Consider the following 17,630-nt stretch of genomic DNA (forward strand, 5'->3'; position numbering starts at 1 on the left):
AAATGTTCAACTTCTGACAAGTATATTCATTTATATACTCAGTACTTGGTTGAGGCTCCTTTACTATGAATTACTGCATCAATGTGGTGTGGCACGGAGGCGATCAACCTGTGACACTGCTGAGGTGTTACTGAAGTCCAGGTTGCTTTGATAGCGGCCTTCAGCTGTCGGTTGGGTGTTTCTGATATTTTGAAATATGTTTATTTGGTTTGTTTGATTTTTTCATTTTTCTAGCTGTAGGCCATGATTATCAAAATTAAAATAGAAAAATGCTTGAAACATTTTAGTTTATGTAATGAGTCTAGAATATATTAAATGTTCACTTTCTGAAATAACTGCTGGAAAATATTGAACTTTTTCACAATATTTTAAGTTTTTGAGATGCACCTGTATATCTTCACATTTTAAGACATCAACCACAGGTTGTGTTAGCGCTCTAAATGCCTTGAATAAAATAAACCCAGATCTGTTCCCTCTTGTGGAGCATGTTATCATCATCTCTGGGATGAAATACTGAGCCCAGCCTCTGTCAGTGTGAATGGATGGTGTTAGTGTTGGTGTTGTACTGGTATCCAGTTCCCACTGTCTCAGTGTGGCTGAAACGTCTTGGCCAAGTCCTCCAGCAGAGACATTAACTTCTGCTCCTCCAGTGCAGAGCTGTGGGTCCATGCCAGCGGCAGGTGGGTGGACACCATCTTTCGATCTGTGCACAAACACGTTAACATGAAGGTGTGTGCATGTAACAACTATTGATTTGAGTGTTTTCCCTAATTCCTGATCAGGTTCTGTCTCCAGTCAACTCTCACAGCACTGATCCAACAAGCACAAATGGTATCTGCAAGGTTATTAAGGTCAATTTAAGACATTTAAGACCTTTTTACAGAGACAATTCACCCCCAAAATACTTTTTTTTTTTTTTATACCAGTAGTAGTGCAAATTATCAGTGTTGGAGATATCAGCCATGGAGATGGATGCCTTCTCCAGTATATTGTGACTAGATGACACTCAGCTTGTGGGGCTCAAAGTGCCATAAATATAAATATAATAATACATTGGAGAAAATCAAGAGTAATGTATCTTTCCAGAAGTCTTTGTTAGATGCACCTGTATGTGAAAAGGTTTTCCCAGTACCCTTTCACAGGCCCAGATTCCCAGCAGCAGTCAGTCAGCAGGCTTGATTAGCCACCTGTGTCTCGTTAGCCAGAGTGAAGCTTTCAATTAGGTGTCAAATCTCCACTTTTACCAATCAAATGTCTTTCAAAACAGGTTTTTTATAAACCAGATATGTGCGTGTTTGTTTTTGCTTTTTGATTTAACGTGGTTTATTGATGATTGTGATGATTTTGCCCTTTGTTCACCAGTGTCACGGTGGTTGCTGGCAGACTGGGCAGAGGAGAGAGGGGGAGGATCAGCGGTCTGAGCTCCTCTGGCTGAGTGATCACACTGATGACAGACGGAGGATTTGGGAGCATAATTTGAGACGGATATTTGACTCTGGCTTACCTTTAAACATTTTGCCAGTTAAATGATGTTGGCCTGCTAGAATCAGGTTTAAGATTTATTCCCCCTTTTTTGGTTTACCCTACCCCCATGCAGTGGATGAGTCCAATTCGGGTGGGGCCTGGAGGGGTTTTAAGAAGCCACCTGGGCATTGATCGTGGGGAATGATTGTCAGTGGCAGCTTGCTTTGATGCTGTGATTGTTCTTCTCCTCTGTTTCAATTGTGATTTTTGGTTAATAAATTACTGCCTGTTTTTCTTTTCAGTTTTTTCTTACTCAGTTGCTTTTTGTTAACTTGCTTTTTCGTTGCTCTTGTTCTTCTCCTCTGTTTCAGTTGTGATTTTTGGTTCATAAACACCAGCGTTATTTCTTTTTGCATGGACTTCTGCCTCCTGAGCTTCTCATCATCTTGTTCACTAAACTGCAAAGGCAGCCAGCCACACAAAAATCCATTTATGTCAAGTTACTGTTTGTAATCCCACACGACTGGGTCCCAGGTTTTAGATTTGTATGGCTTAGCGGGTGTTGAAAAAACAATGGGGGAAAAAAAGACTCATGCTTGAGGAGACATGTCAGATATGCTTATCCTTCAGTAAAATCCAAACACACTTGATGTCAGCTGTTAGCAATCCTCAAAAATGTGGTCCCCATGTCACTGTTGCTTAATACTGGTGTTAAATAAAACCCCTGAGAGCAGCGAAGTGGACGAGTCTGCCTAAAATAAATCAGAGAACCGCAGATATAACGGCCTCACACACTAAAAGGTGAACGCAGTCTGTTTGTGTTACTGTTGTAGTGAGATTTTTACATTCGGCTTCCTCTCCAAGGCCACTGGGGTTGTTGTGTGTGTGTGTCACTACACTAAAGTCCATGTGTGTGTGTTCACAGAGGCACTGTACTCTAGCAGTATCTGGCACCAAAGCAGCCCACTCCAGCTGCAATGGACGCAGGCCAAACGCTCACACACACACACACACACACACACACACACACCAAGCCAGTGCACAATTGATAAACACTTAATTTAGCCGATAGTGTTCTCTTTTTTTCCCCCCTTTCTTACTGTTATTTGTAATCATGGGTTACTATGATTATATTTGTGTCTGTCTTTTTTAAAAACACAATTCCCTAATTGATAAGCAAGAAAATAAAAGTGATAAAGATTGCTTTACTTTTGCAACATACCCTGGTAGAAACGTCCACTGGGGTTTGTGGTTGCTGCCTCAGAAACAGCCAGCCAAACAACGGTGTCGGCCCCCTGCTCCGGGGCCCGCAGGCTGTCCTTCATGGAGCTATGGAAGTCTGGCATGGCATTGGCCACCGCTGGGACAGACAGAGAAAGACACAGAGGAACAGGAACAAACTTGCCTAACTATAAGGGTGCAATAAGGGCTGATTGTTTCGAACAGAGAATGATTTTGATTAGTTTGTTCGAAAAGTGGAGGCTGTTAATGCTTATTGTTGTACGTGTGTGAGAGGACGGTACCTGGAGTATCAACCCAGCCAGGATGCATGACGGAGAAGTGGATGTTAGTGTGAGTCTTTGCAAACTGCTCTGTCATCACCACCTGCTGCCTCTGGAACACACACACACACACACACACACACACACACACACACACACACACACACACACACACACACACAATTAATGTGTCTTAAGATTGATTCTGTCCAAAAAAGATGTCCAAAGGGTTTTACCCTAAGGAGAAAATCCCAGCTAGCAATTTTTGGTCCTAAAAACATTTTGAGATTGGTACAATGCAACCAATGCAATGTCTTAGTAACATTTTCTTTTAGTTTCCAGAACCTTCTTCTTAAAGTTTGGGTAATATTCTCTATAAACATCAAAAAATGTTGTTTTTGTTGCTGTTGTTTTTTCAACATTTGACATTACATTTTCATTAAAAAATCATCTGTAATCTCAATAATGCTCTGAATGTTGCTTTGAAAATGTTCTTCCTTTGTTCTCATGTAACATTGTGGGAACATTTTATTAAAAAAAAAAAAGTATGATCTGTCGCCTCTCAACATCACCAAAACATCCTCACAATGTTGCAGTTATAACATTATGTCCTAGTCAGCATTTAACCGTAAAGGAATATTATTTGAAATGATCATCCATAATGAACATCCCTAAAATATTCTTTTAACATTAGATTAGGATGTTTTCTTTAAAAACATAATCGCAACTTATAGGTAATGTTAACCAATGTTGTTGCTAATGCTGCACATTTCTAATTATTGCTGTAAAACACTCATCCAGGCTGGAGTGTCATGTGATTAATCCCAGTCCTCTGTGACATGGAAAACAGGATTTAACTGGCATGGGCTTTTGAACGTTGGCACACATAATGTTTTTGGACTGACCAGTTAACACACAGATCAGCAGGTTTCCAGCTCACTTCTTACTTTGTGCTGGGCATAGACCATGGTGCCGTCATAGCGGCCCCTGTCCGACTGCAGGTTTCCCGTCCTGAGCTTCTGCACCAACATTCCCCCTGATGACACCGTGATCTGAAACATGGACGCAGGGAAACGTGGGTGAGGTGCAGAAGAGGGAGGTGTGGTCGCTAAAGGCATGATATAAAACACAATTTCATATAATGTCTATGTACTGCATATTTTGGTGGAACGTAACTAGGTACATATATCCAAGTATATTTAAGTTATATTCTGAGGGATATGAGTATTTCCAATTTTGCTTCTTTATATACACAATATTTCAGGGAAAAACAATTTTATTTTAGATATACTATCTTCCACTGAAGAATATATATCATTTTACAGTGAAATAAGAAAATATGTTGGATCTTTCTGCAGCGTCTGACAAAGAAAAAAAATCCCTGTATATTCTTTTTATTAATATCTTTTTTTTTTTTTACTAATTTTCCGGATGTTTTGAGGGCGTTTCTCAATGGTGCATCCTGCAGTGAACCATTAAATAGCCAAAACCCAGCAGCCATTAAATGTTCATTAAAATGATGGATTACGCTGACAAATGCAGCAATATCTAAAGTCTATAAACTAAAAGTTTTAAAAACAATAAGATTCTAAAACTTTCACGAGTTAAGACAAGAAGGACGAGATAATGACAAAGACACGGGTCGTGTCTCTCGGACTCACCACTCTGGGATCTGTGCTCTTCTCCAGTAAAGGGATGAGGCTTTTGGTGAGAATGTAAACCCCTGGAGGAAAAAAAAATCATAATGATCAAATCCTTCGTTATTATTATTTCCTTCACCCCTGACCTCTGACTCACCGAGGACGTTGGTGGCGAAGCTTTTCTCAAGCCCCTCAGCATTCACATCCCTCTGACTCATGATGGCGCCTGCGTTATTAATCTGCACAGATTACAACACATGAAACAATCATGTCATCTTGAGCCAAAACCAGAAAAGAAAAAATAAAAAATAAAGGAAAAGTAAATGTGAATGTCCAAATGTGAAAAGAGGTAACTCATGTCAATCACCAGCACATTGAGGGTCTTGTACTTTCTCTTGAAGCCTTCAGCAAACTCCCAGACCTTCTTGGTCTCTGACAGGTCCAGGATGTGGACATACACCTCCTGAAATGACGCCAGATGTTTGAAATGATTAACAATGTCACGTTTGTGGAGCCAGACCATTTGAAGGTTGTCTGTTCTCGTGCATTTTTAAAATGTCAGTCGAGCAGTGAGTCATGCTGTACTTTATTTCCAGACTCCTTGACAATATCAGCCCTCGCCTCCTCGGCCTTGTCCTTGTTCCTGCACACCATGTGGACCGTTCCACCTGTGACGAAGATGGAATAAATGTCAGCCTTTTCCAGCTGAGGAAAACAGCATCTGAACACATTTACTGTTAATTAAATGGACACGAGTAAGAGCTGATGGTTTTTAACTCAATGCACCAAATCTTTCTGCGTTATTGTGGTGTGTGGACCTGAGAGTCTGGGACTGAGGCGCAGCTGGCCTGTTCGTGTTGCTCCATGATTAAAGAAATGCTGTGCACGATTTTTAAGTCTCATATGTGACATAAAAATCATGAAGCATGATCTTTAAATTGAGTACAATAGGCAAGTCAATTAAGTCTTGTATTATTTAACAGTAGTTATATTTACTTACATTTTTCACGGCAACTGGTCCCCCAGATTTTTTTAAATAGTAAAATCAACTTGTCAGATTTTACAGTGTACCGTTACCTGAACTTTTTGCCCAGTTAATGATTTTTATAACCTAAAATGGCAAAGTGCCATGTCTGCTTTTAATTTGTACCAATACAGTAATTCCTTCTAGTACTATTTGTAATAAGCTTAACTTTTATAAGGCATTTGTATGAATCACAGCACATTGTGCGATCTTGCTCTCATGTGTGAGTTGATTGGGTCGAAAACAGGCAGTGGGATCGGCACCTTTCTTAGCGATGGCCATGGCAGTAGCTTTCCCAATGCCACTGTTGGCTCCTGTTATCATGAAGACGCGTCCAGCCACGGACACCTCCAGGTCCTTCTCCACAAACCTCTTGGAGGCCGACAGGAAGGCATTCCTGCAGGACATATGAGCATTTACTGCATTATATTCATGTCAGCGCCTACATTTTTATTGATTTTGATTTGATTATTTGATTTATTTTGAACATTTAAGAGAAAATAGAGAGATAATTAAACAAAAAGTAATATTTACAGACAATGAAAAACAGAAAGCAAAAGAAACGGTCAAACACATGATGATCTGGTTCACAAATTCAAAAAGGAGTGAGAAGTACATATTTAATCCCATCCTTTCTCAAGTCTTTGGATTTTAATTAACAGCTTCCTCATTAGTGTAAACCTACACTCTTATTAACTAAACATGAGGGGTCGACAGATTATTGGCCTGGCTGATTATTTGGCATTTTGCCAATTAACTGTATCTGCATTTCATTTTTATGATCGCTGATAAAAATCAGTTAATGAAAAAGTGTGCGTATTACACTCAACCGACACAAAGGAAGGCAGTCTGCAATACATGCAAAGAAAGTGTAAGCATGGGAGGAACTTTTACTTTGTGAAACCTCAGAGAGCTTTTGTTATTTATTCAGTTCTTATTTAAGTTTTCGCACAACTTTATAAAAAAAAAGTTGCAGGGAACTTGCTGTAAATGCTGTTAAAAGTTTCAGTTTAAATCAAACATTTGCATTTAAGGCATTTCAACAGTAAATTAGTTTTGTGTGCGAGTTTGTTATATTTCAAATTCTACATTTCTACAGAATTATATTTTCATTTTTATTGTAAATGCATATCGGTTTCAAATATCGATTTTCGGTCTCATTAAGTACTGATAATCGGTATCAGCCCTGAAAACCCAATATCGGTCGACCCCTACTAAACATATATGCACACACCCACATACCCAAAATCAAATATCAACATTTTTTTATTATTATTTACAGAAAAAAAGAGGATATACTAGTTAGAAATATATATTAAGCAACCATATAAATAAACAGTAAGCCCTGTAAACAGCTGGTGATTATCAAACCCCCTCTTCATCCCTGTACCTCGTATAAATCATGTTTTGTACCATATTTTAAACTGATTTCTGTTCGGACATCGTTTTAGCTCCAAAACTGTTCCACAGTTTCACTCCACAGATTGATCAACAAAAACTTTTTCTGGTGGTACGAACACTGCACGTTTTAAAATTAAATTTCCCCCTAAAATTATAACCCCCCCGTCGATCACTGAGCAATTTTTGAATATTTCCAATAATAGGTTATTTTTAGCCTATTTGTGCCATATGAAATTCCACAAAATCTTTCAATTTCAAGAGTTTTGACTGAAAAAACAATAAGTTAGTGTGATCCAGATATCTGACATTGTGAACGATCTGTATTTCTCTTGTCTGGAAAATAGAAAGTGAATGCAGTGTATCTATGCATCCACTGCTCTGCCTCAGGGCCCAGTGAGTGATGTCTGGGCGAAAAAAATGTGTGTGAGTGTGTATGAGTCCAGGTCAGAACGGGTCAGGGTTTGAGCTCAGCTGTTTACTGTACATCTCTTCACAGCTTTACTGTACAGATACAATGAAGACGAGAGCGTGCCTGGCATCGTCTCTGATGAGAAGGGGTTTAGGGTCAGACTGCCGACGGTGACAACAGGATCGATGCGTGTGTGTGTGAGCGTGTGTGGCACCAAGGACTTCAATTCCCCCCATTGTCCTGGATGCCATTGTTGAGGGCGGCTGAAGAGAGGGGATGAAGGGGACCGGGAGGGGACCGGGAGGGGGTAATACTGAGGCTAAATGCCCGCTCTGTTCGATGGTGTCATGCAGAGAGCTATTAGTGTAGGGTCAGAGCGGGTTGCCGGGCAGCTCTCTGGGAGAAAAGATAACACAGAACAAAGGGGAGAAGGGAAACAATCACAAAAGCACCTCTTCAGACAACTTGGCTGGCCGTACACTGATGAGGAAAGGCGCCTTAGGGCCGCAACAGATCATATCAGGACTGATAAGGCATTTAAGGCCCCATTGTGGTTCAACAACGGACTTATGATCTTGCATGGCTCCTGCTGAGTCACAACAGAGGATGTCGATGAAAAAGTTATTATTTTTCTAGTATAAAGTCATAATGTTACAAGCATAAAGTCGTAATTTTGAGAATAAACTCAGAATATTATGAGAAAAAAGTTGTGACAATACAAGAATAAAATTGTAGTTTTACTAGAAAAAAGTCTGACCTTGTAATATTATGAGAATAAAGTTGCAATTTTAAGAGAAAAAAGTCGGAATTTTATGAGAATAAAGTCATAATATTATGAGAGTAAAGCTGTAATTTTATGAGAAAAAAAGTTGTATTTTTATGAGAAAGGGGATATAAGGCTATTTTCGGAAATAAACATATTACCAGCAAACTATAAAACAGGCGAGAGCACGGCACGACACCGGGGACAGCGGTTGCCAAAGAGGTTGCCTGTGCTCTCGTCTGTTTTATAGTTTCCTGGCAATATGTTATATATGACTTACTTCTCATAAAATTATAATTTTTTTCTCGTGAAATTCCGACTCTTTTTCTCGAAAAATTACGACTTTTTTTCTTGTAATATTCTGACTTTTTTCTCATAAAACTACGACTTTGTTCTCATAATATTGGGGGAAAAAAACTTCAGTGTGGCCCTAAAACTCTGTTGTACTAAAACCCTTGCTCAAATCATAAATCGGTGATATTCAAAGATGTGCTGCAGTAGTAGTTTATTCTGTTCGCTGATGCAGCGGCAGTCAAAATGTCTGTAAACTAAACCTCAAATCAGTTAGAACCCTTATATGACCTTTGACCTTACCTAACCTATAACCTCATCCTATACACATCAGTTATTATTAAGTCACCGACTGAAAAGTCTAATGATTATTTTTGTGTTTGACTAAATTGATGATTGCTTTCTCATTTACTCGATTAAAAATTTTATTTATTTAATGTCTGACAGTAGTAACAAAAAGGTCCATAACAGTTTCCCAGAGCTCAAGGAGACGTCGTCAAATGTCTTGTTTTGTCTCATCAACAGTACTAAACTGACTAAACTAAAAATGACTTGAATAATGACACAGCAATTATTAAAATAATATATTTTTATGTCTATAAGTTCATCTCTTACTCACTAGGCAATGGATCATTTAAGCTCTACATGTCATGGAGTTAAAATTTGTATCATCCTAAAATTTAAGTCTTTAAATAAAGGCATGGAGGCAGTTAGGGGAGGGTACCCTGATTCTGGGCTATTTTAGACGATGAGTTGATTGTGTATTTGAGCGGCCCAAACCCATCCAATATTTTATTTTGCTTAAAATAGGTCCTTTTAACAGCTGAATATAATAGCACTTAACTGTAAGTGTCCTCGGAAATAAAATAACATCACAATAAAAGTGATGAAGCAACAAGCAGAAACTTAAATTAGGCGTTTTTGTTAGCCATTATCTCATAAAGCACTCCATCAAGGGTTGAAATAGTTATTATCATTGTCAGTTAATGTGTAGATTATTTTCTTGATTAAAAACTTAATTGTTTGGTCCATCAGATGTCAGAAAATGGTGACAAATGACAAAGTGTTTCCCAAAGCCCAAAATGACGTCCCTCAAATATGATATTTAGTATACTGTCATAGTGGAGTTAAGAAACCAGAAAATATTCACATATAAGAAGCTGAAATCATTTTGACTCAAACCAGTTATTCCTTATCTAAATAGATGGTGATTATTTTAACAGTTGACAGCTAATTTTTGCAGTTCTAATTCTCTTAAATTATAGGCCTGCTGTTTATATGATGATCTTGATTTGCATTATTGCAAAACAAATATGCAAATGTAATACTGTGTCCTGATCTGAAATAATGATTGCTCCTCCACACATGCACTACAGGAAAACATCAGGTCACAGCCTCTCTCCAGCTCCTAACACTGGATGTGATCTCTCGTGTCTCAGCAGTATGAAGGCATCTTACCTGGTGAACTCGGTGACTCCCTTCAGGAACCAGGCGGAGTTGCGGTACAGAGACATGGTGTTGCTCTGGAAGCCTCTCGCTGTGCTCAGCTCTCTCCTCCGCTTTTACCCTGAACCGAAACCACGTGGAGCCGCACTGGATCCACACCAGTGGGCGATGACCAGTCCTCCGGCCACCCAGCGGCGGAAGGAAGGATGCTCCGGTTCACCTGAGTGTTATTTCATCAATAATAATCCATTTGTGATCCTGTTATTGACTGCTTTTAGTCAATATGTAGTTTAAATGATAAGAATTAAAATACCAGCCGCTTAATGATAAAAAAATATTCAAATGATTTTAAAAAAGTTTTTGTATTAACTTTAAATGTCTACGTCTGCTCTGCTTACTATAGATTTTGTGGTACAGTCCAGTTAAAAAATCTTTAGCTTTTCAGTCTGGATCCTGGTTCAAATCTGCCAAGAGCTAATACATATATATATATGCATATATACATACTGTATATGCATAGGGGTATCGACCAAAGTAAAAAACAAAAATGCTTAACGAATTACAAATGTCCAGTGTTTTCTCAGCCTTGTCAGTCTGTGTATGTTCGGATGTAAAGTCCAATTTAGATTTTGAATTTTAATATTTTGAGTTTCTTTTGAGTCCATTTACATTTATAATTGTAATATTTCCAACAAAAAAAAAAATCAAAATGCTTTTTCTTTTCTGACTATCAAGTCCATTTTTATCATTTAAAAAAGGCACGTGTTTTTTCTAACCCTTGAACTAGTCAGTGTTTTAAATACATGTTCCATTGCCATCCAAAATAATTTAACACAGTGGCATTCATAAAATAAATGACAAACATTGTCCATGTCATTATTACAAAAGACACAATTTTAATCCACATCTCTAAATTTAGTGTTTACCTGGTTGACAGGATAAATAATTAAATGTATAATTTTTTAAAGAAGCGTCATAACAATATAGGATTCATAGACATTATTTTTTTTTTTTGTATTTATTTATTTATTTTTTTTACGATTCATAGACATCGAGGATTCACCTGTCCGTGTGTGACGACAGTTCCTCGGCAGCCAATCAGCGGCTGGAGCGGGGCGTGGCTCTGACTGGAGAAGGTGTGAGCGCACTGATTTCTGGGAAGGAAACAATGTTGATGCATCTCAACACGTACAAGATACACGAGGACAGGACGCCAGGATTCTGATCCCAACCTGAAGGATTTTAATTTAGGTGAATTTTCCTTCTTCTGCTGTGACAGAATGGTGAGTATCTGAGCTTGCTGCTGTAGTTTCACCAGTTTACCTGTTTGCAACACAATGTGCAACATGCAATCCTCTAAACTGTGTTTTTCTGATCAGGCTGACGTAATTTACGTCTAAAAGTAAAAAAAAAAAACCTCAACCTGCAGACGTGATTAGTTATCAGTTACTTCTTTCTTGTACCAAATCAGTTTGGTTGAGCTACTTCCTTGATCAAAGGTCATGTAATTGATAGCGTAGTGGCGTTATTTATTCAAGATCCTGATATTATAGCACCGTAATTTGTCAGAATTGTCTTATTTCATTATAAAATGAACTGACAGTGCAATGCTTAGAAAAGGATAAAAAGTTTTTTCAGTCTCAGCAAAGGGTGTTTTGTCTGACAGGCAAATGAATGCAAATCTTCAAATGTTGGTTTCGTTTTCAGACGTTTTTATGAGCTTTTTATGGTTTAAACAGATATACAAAGGTGGATTTATTAGTCATTTTTTAAACAAATTTTTAAAAAAAAATGGAATTAAAATTTGTCCTTGATCCTGCTGCATCTTTGGAGTTGGTGATGAGTTGATAAAAAAATAATAGGCAAAATAAATTAAATAATAATAATAATAATAATAATAATAATAATAATAAATAATAATAATATTAAAACAATATAATGAATCTGAAAATGAATCCATTTAATTCCTTTTTTTTTTGTCAGACAAAATTTTGGCATTTTTCAAAGCGAACTGACTTTTATACTTCATACACAAATACAAATAATATAGATATAAAAGGATCCACAGTCAGACAAAAGAACAAATAAAACTAAATCAAACCAAATATGACAAACTAAACCAGAAAACAACACCCGACACCGCGATCCCTCTTCACATACATACACATACATACGCATACATAATACACTACACACATACATACATAAATATGATGAATCTAGAATTTCACTCAAAATAACCACATAGCTTTTGAGTTTTTGAGCCCAAATCATCTTTGCTGAGCAAACAGCTGAGTTATAGTAGCACTCCTGTCCTTTACTCCACATGTCCTGGTCTGTCTAGCTGCAGGCAGAGACAGTGCTGATTGCAGCTGCACCTCAGGGCAAAGAGCTCTCATTAATTAACCTTGCACAACACACACGCTGTGTTTATTGCACCCAAAGGTGATATATATAGATGTGTTATCCTTCCCTTCATTCACATTTCTGGTTGTGAAATGTAATTGCTGTGTGGTGCAACACTTGTATGGGTGGTTATGCTTTGGTTGAAGGCAGCTCTGACTGCAGATGGGAGTGTGTGTGTTTGCACAAGTATTCATCTCTGTATGCAGACCAGCCATTAGAAATTTCCTCATCCACAACCCCAATTTCTTGCAATGCCAACACAGTTTAGGGACCCCAGTGCACAGGAATATTAAATACAGTGTTTTGAAACATTGTAAGGAACTGCACTTTACTTTTCAGAGTAGGAGGCCGGCTGGGGCAAAATGCATGACTCTCCCTTCACCATAAATAAACACATTTCACAGTTTCTTCCTGTGATAAACACTGTGATTTGAAAAACATGCCTTTAAAACAAAGTTGTGGGTTTTGGATACAAAATACAACCACTTCAAGTTGATTTTCTGTCCCCTAAGCCAAACAAAAAAAAAACATAACTCCCTCCCCAGTGTTTAAAAATGATCTGAACCTGTTCTGCACAACAAATATTTATTTATCATGTAATAATGTAAAACTTCAAATATAAGCCAATTCCCAATTATACGCCCAGTCCCTTTTACTAGCCCACTGTGGCAACACATTTTGACAATTAGAGGCCCGTCAGGCTGCCATGCAGTTCATTTTTTTTAGAAATTCTTTGGTTGTAAAACATCGGTGTTGTTGGCTACCTGCTGGAGATAACTTTGGTTAACTGCTTAGATCATGCATAGAAATATGTATATATGTTAAAACTTTTGCCAGTGGACATACTACTCAAATGTAGCTTTGTAAGATTCTCCACAATTCAGTCATTCAGTTAATTTTACTGAAACCATGAGCACCAAAGAAGACAGTATTATTGTCATAGTAAGCAACAGAGATGAAAAAAAAGAAGACAATAGTAGATGTAGAAAACCATTTTTTAAAAAGCAACGGAAAAATATCCAGTGAACTATATTCAGAATTATTATTTTAAAGAATTATTAGAATTTTTAAAGCATTTTTCAGCTCATTTGATGTTTTAGTTTTTTGTATTACTTTTTTCTATTTTGTTTTGTTTTTGGAGTTTTTTTGGCAAATTTTCATGTAATTTTTTGTTGTACTTTTCACAGATTTCGTGCTCAGGGTCATCTTGTCTTTTGTTGCTCATTACCTTCTTCCCATGTTTTTGGAATTAAAAAAGCCAATCTGCCCAGGTTTTAAAGGGTTAAATAAATATTTTGGTTGTATTTCCCATCTTTGCTGAGCAACAGTTTTGCGTGATAGGAATTAAAAGCCTGTCCCATATTGATGCCTATCCCAAATACAACCCTGTTAAGTTCAGTGAATTTGCAAATAATAGCCTGGGCTTTTAATTAAAGTTATACAGGACATAAATTATATTGTCAGTAAATAAATTGCTGTACTTGGGTCTTTTTAATCGATAACCTTTCATGGGGCCCCCTCCCTTGGTCTTGTGCTGGGGTCATCTGTACCCTTTGACCCCCCCCCCAATGGCGGGCCGTTCTGTGTAGCTTCATTGTGTGTTGGGTTTCCTCTGTTGACCGGCATCAATCTCACTTTTGTCATGTCTGACCTTCACAGCAATAGATGTTCTTCCTGTTTGGTTATTTCTATTTACAAAGCAACAAGATCAGATTGCCTGCACGTCAATAAATCAGTGTTTTCTGCTCTTCTTCCACTTTCTGCTTTTCTCAGATGCGCTTCCTGTTGCTGTTCAGCCGGCAGGGGAAGCTGCGGCTGCAGAAATGGTTCACGCCGGTAACAGAACGGGAGAAGAAGAAAGTGATCCGGACATGATGATGTTAGTGTTGGCCCGTCAACCACGTTCCTGCAACTTCCTCCACTGGAGGGACCTCAAGATTGTTTACAAGAGGTGCCTACATGAGACAAAGATGCATTTGAATTTGTGTTATAATTACTAACTAATTTTCAGTGTTCTGTCATCATCAGCAGTCCTTTCCGGCAGGTAAAGACCTTGGTGTTGAGCAGAAACCACCTTTGACTGTATTTATGCTTAATGATTAACTTGTGTGTCCTTGCTGCAAATGCTTCAAAATACACACAGAAACAGACACACCTATTCTCAACAAAGGGTTAACAAGACACACATAGAGTAAAGGTCGAGCTAATTACACAGGGAATGACCTAGATCTGACAGGAACACGTTAGTGATGGCGCTGCACAATGCTTGTCCTTCGTCATTCATTCGTTCACACACACACTTGTTTGATTTCTTTCAAAAACATGGGAGAAGGCAACGAGCAGCTTAACAAGGCATGGCCCAAAATTAGCAAAAAAATTAGTAAAAAAAACTTTCAAGACAAGTAACTAAAAAAAAGACATTTTTTATAATCTTTTTCACCATCAACTATTTTTTATGTAATTTTCTTTAATCATTTGTGAACATTTCTTGCCAAGTTGCCTTTCCCCCATGTTTCTGAAAGGAATCAAATCAATCTGCGCAGGTGTCAGAGGGTCAAATAGCTTATTAAAGGCGTCTGAAAGCAGCACATGGAAACTAATGTCGATCCAGGTTTCAAAGGGATACCATCTGACCTTCATCCTTCCCTCTAAATGCAGATACGCCAGCCTGTATTTCTGTGCTGGTCTGGAGAACCAGGATAATGAGCTGCTGACCCTTGAAGTGCTGCACAGATATGTGGAGCTGTTGGATAGATACTTTGGAAATGTAAGTAGCACTGGATGTCTTGCAATCTGCACATGCTCACACAGTCCTTTAGAAAAGATTTCATCACGCACGCTTTAAACCAATTATTTATATGAAGATGACCTCTTTTCTCCAACACCGCTTTTGTCTTTGAATATTTTCAACCCCGTCTCATACTTTTGTGTATTTGAGGATTTCTGGGACGAGAGCTGTTTTGTGGTGAATCATTCAATCCAAAATAGAGACATTGAAAAATGTTTTTATTTACTGTACTGCCACGTATATTAAGATGATTTTTAATGCAAAAAAACTAGACAAAGGAGATTTGATATTGTTTCTCTGAATTAATCATATATATTATATATATATGATTAATAATATATATATATATATATATCATCTATTTTTTTTATACAGCAACCTTCACGTATCGGTGCCCACAGGAGAAGTTATAGGTTTTGACAAATATATCAAGTATCACTTATAGTTTTAATATATGCTTAATATAAGGCAATACAGTCATTGTCACTTTAGGTTTTGCTGTTAGCTCCAAGTAATAAATCAATCAATAAATAAATTCAAATCAATCAATAAATTTGCACAATATCATACAGTGTCCATATCCAGAGTAATTTATTTTGTGGACAGTAGACAAAAATCAAAAGTAACCAGAATACAATAATTATAATAACAATAATAATAAATAGTATATCCTCTTTCCCTGGTACTCTATATGTTAACTATAACCATGCTGTTGTTGCAGAGACATACATAAACATTACATGCCAGTAAACATATACAATACTGCATTTGTAATGTATGTGACATGCTTATGTTGCACATTCCTGTATGTCATTATTGAGCACATAGATTCCAAAATCCCGGGCTTAAGTATTCTGTTATATTAGCCTCCAGTCTTCTGTGAACAATCTCATCAGATTATAGAATCTGGCTGCAGAGATTTGTTTCCCCGTGCAGGCCAGTCAACTTCTTTCACAACAAACTCAGGAAACCTGTTTCCTCATGGACCTGGCTTTGTGTATGTGAAATGTGCCATGTTGAAAGAGGAAAGGGGCAAACACAAGCTGCTTTCTGTTATGTACAGGTCAAAGGTCACAGGTCAGTCTGAACCACAGTAACACCTGTGACACATTTCAGTGCCGGTTTTCAGCTAAATCTCATCCCTGTCTCCTTGACTGTGCACACAGATGCAGTGTGTCAGTGTGCTCTTTACCAGTCTGACTCCCCCTGGTGTCCATGAGGTGCCTCTGCTCCAGAACCACTGCTCGTTTTACCCCCCTTTGGAACTTGAGGAAATTGATTTGATCTCTTCAAAAACATGGGAAGAAGGCAAAGAGCAACTTAAGAATGACTTAAGAAGTAATGACCCTAAAATTTAAAATAAATCAGTAAAAAGCACAAGGCACTTATCTGAAAATTAGCAGACACCTCCCAAAAAAAAAGATATATATAAATAGACCTCAAAAACTGCTTAAAAATTCAAGTAATTATGTTGAAAAAAAGAAAAACAGATATAATTATGATAATTAGAAATATAGTTCTCTGGAAAATGTTTTCTATTTATTTATTTATTTTTTTAAGTATCTAAATCTACTAATTGATTGCAATTTGCAGGATATATCTATAAGCAGTTTGCTCAGGGCTCAAACAGTGAAACAGATCTTGGCTGTTTTTATTTCTTTTCTAACTTTCTTCATCAACCTGCCATTTCTATACTCTCTATAATATTCACTTTGGGCAGAAAAGCTGTTTATTATCTTCTCTTATGGAAGAAATTACCTCCATACGATTAATCGAGGAAGTGTAATTCACCTTTGGTATAACTGAAGGCGTATTAATGTGTTTCAGGTGTGTGAGTTGGACATCATTTTTAACTTTGAGAAGGCGTACTTTATCCTGGACGAATTCCTCATGGGAGGGAAGTTCTAGAAACCTCCAAAGTAGCCGTGAGTGTGTCTCTTGAGGAGGCCGACACCCTGCAAGAGGTACTTTAAGGGTTAACAGACTCTTAGTGGACGCAGGTTTTTTTTATATTAATAATATGAAATGTGTTTTTATATATTTATATCTGCTTTTATCACAGACAATGGAGGAATACATGAGCAAACCTACCTACTGAGCCAAGACAAGACGACAATATCTGACATTTCAAGACTTGAAGCAAAAGGTTTATTGCTCCGCAACGTTTTTATGTAGTGACTAATAATGACTCATATGGCGTAATGCTGTGCTCATACAATAACCACAATCCTGCTGATTTATCATGTTTCTACTCAAGGTTTTAAGTAATTATATCTGGATCTTTAAGTGCCTTTTAAGCCTCATATTTATTATACTCAGGGTTTTTATGACTGAAAATAGCCTTTTTTCCAGGTTATTGAAATACATTTTTTCATGTTGAAATATGTTTTCGGAATCTCAAACGGTAGGCAAGACTAATTTAACCCTTTGAAACCCAGAATGACATCAGTTTTTCTTATGCTGTGTTCAGACATCGTTCACATGCATTTAACCCTT

At 37.6% G+C, this 17,630-nt stretch overlaps 2 protein-coding genes across 2 annotated transcripts; one reads left to right on the top strand and one right to left on the bottom strand.

The window, feature by feature from the left end:
• On the bottom strand, window positions 1-10,041 carry dhrs12la (dehydrogenase/reductase 12-like a). The gene is made up of 10 exons (XM_042486423.1): window positions 9,953-10,041; window positions 5,894-6,027; window positions 5,192-5,274; window positions 4,974-5,069; window positions 4,764-4,845; window positions 4,628-4,689; window positions 3,914-4,018; window positions 2,988-3,078; window positions 2,687-2,824; window positions 1-703 (listed from the first exon to the last, which is right to left on the bottom strand). The coding sequence occupies exons 1-10, from the start codon at window positions 10,006-10,008 to the stop codon at window positions 588-590; spliced, it is 963 nt and encodes a 320-aa protein (XP_042342357.1). The 5' UTR covers window positions 10,009-10,041; the 3' UTR covers window positions 1-587.
• Window positions 10,042-11,125: 1,084 nt separating this feature from the next.
• ap1s3a (adaptor related protein complex 1 subunit sigma 3a) lies at window positions 11,126-17,566 on the top strand. Its single transcript, XM_042486422.1, is given in 7 exon segments — window positions 11,126-11,223; window positions 14,120-14,213; window positions 14,216-14,297; window positions 15,005-15,113; window positions 16,962-17,034; window positions 17,037-17,098; window positions 17,197-17,566. Coding segments are annotated over 7 exon segments (459 nt in total). The 5' UTR covers window positions 11,126-11,220; the 3' UTR covers window positions 17,233-17,566.
• Window positions 17,567-17,630: the final 64 nt, after the last annotated feature.

The sequence above is a fragment of the Plectropomus leopardus genome, chromosome 5 (assembly GCF_008729295.1).
Source record: "Plectropomus leopardus isolate mb chromosome 5, YSFRI_Pleo_2.0, whole genome shotgun sequence".
Lineage (NCBI taxonomy): Eukaryota > Metazoa > Chordata > Actinopteri > Perciformes > Serranidae > Plectropomus > Plectropomus leopardus.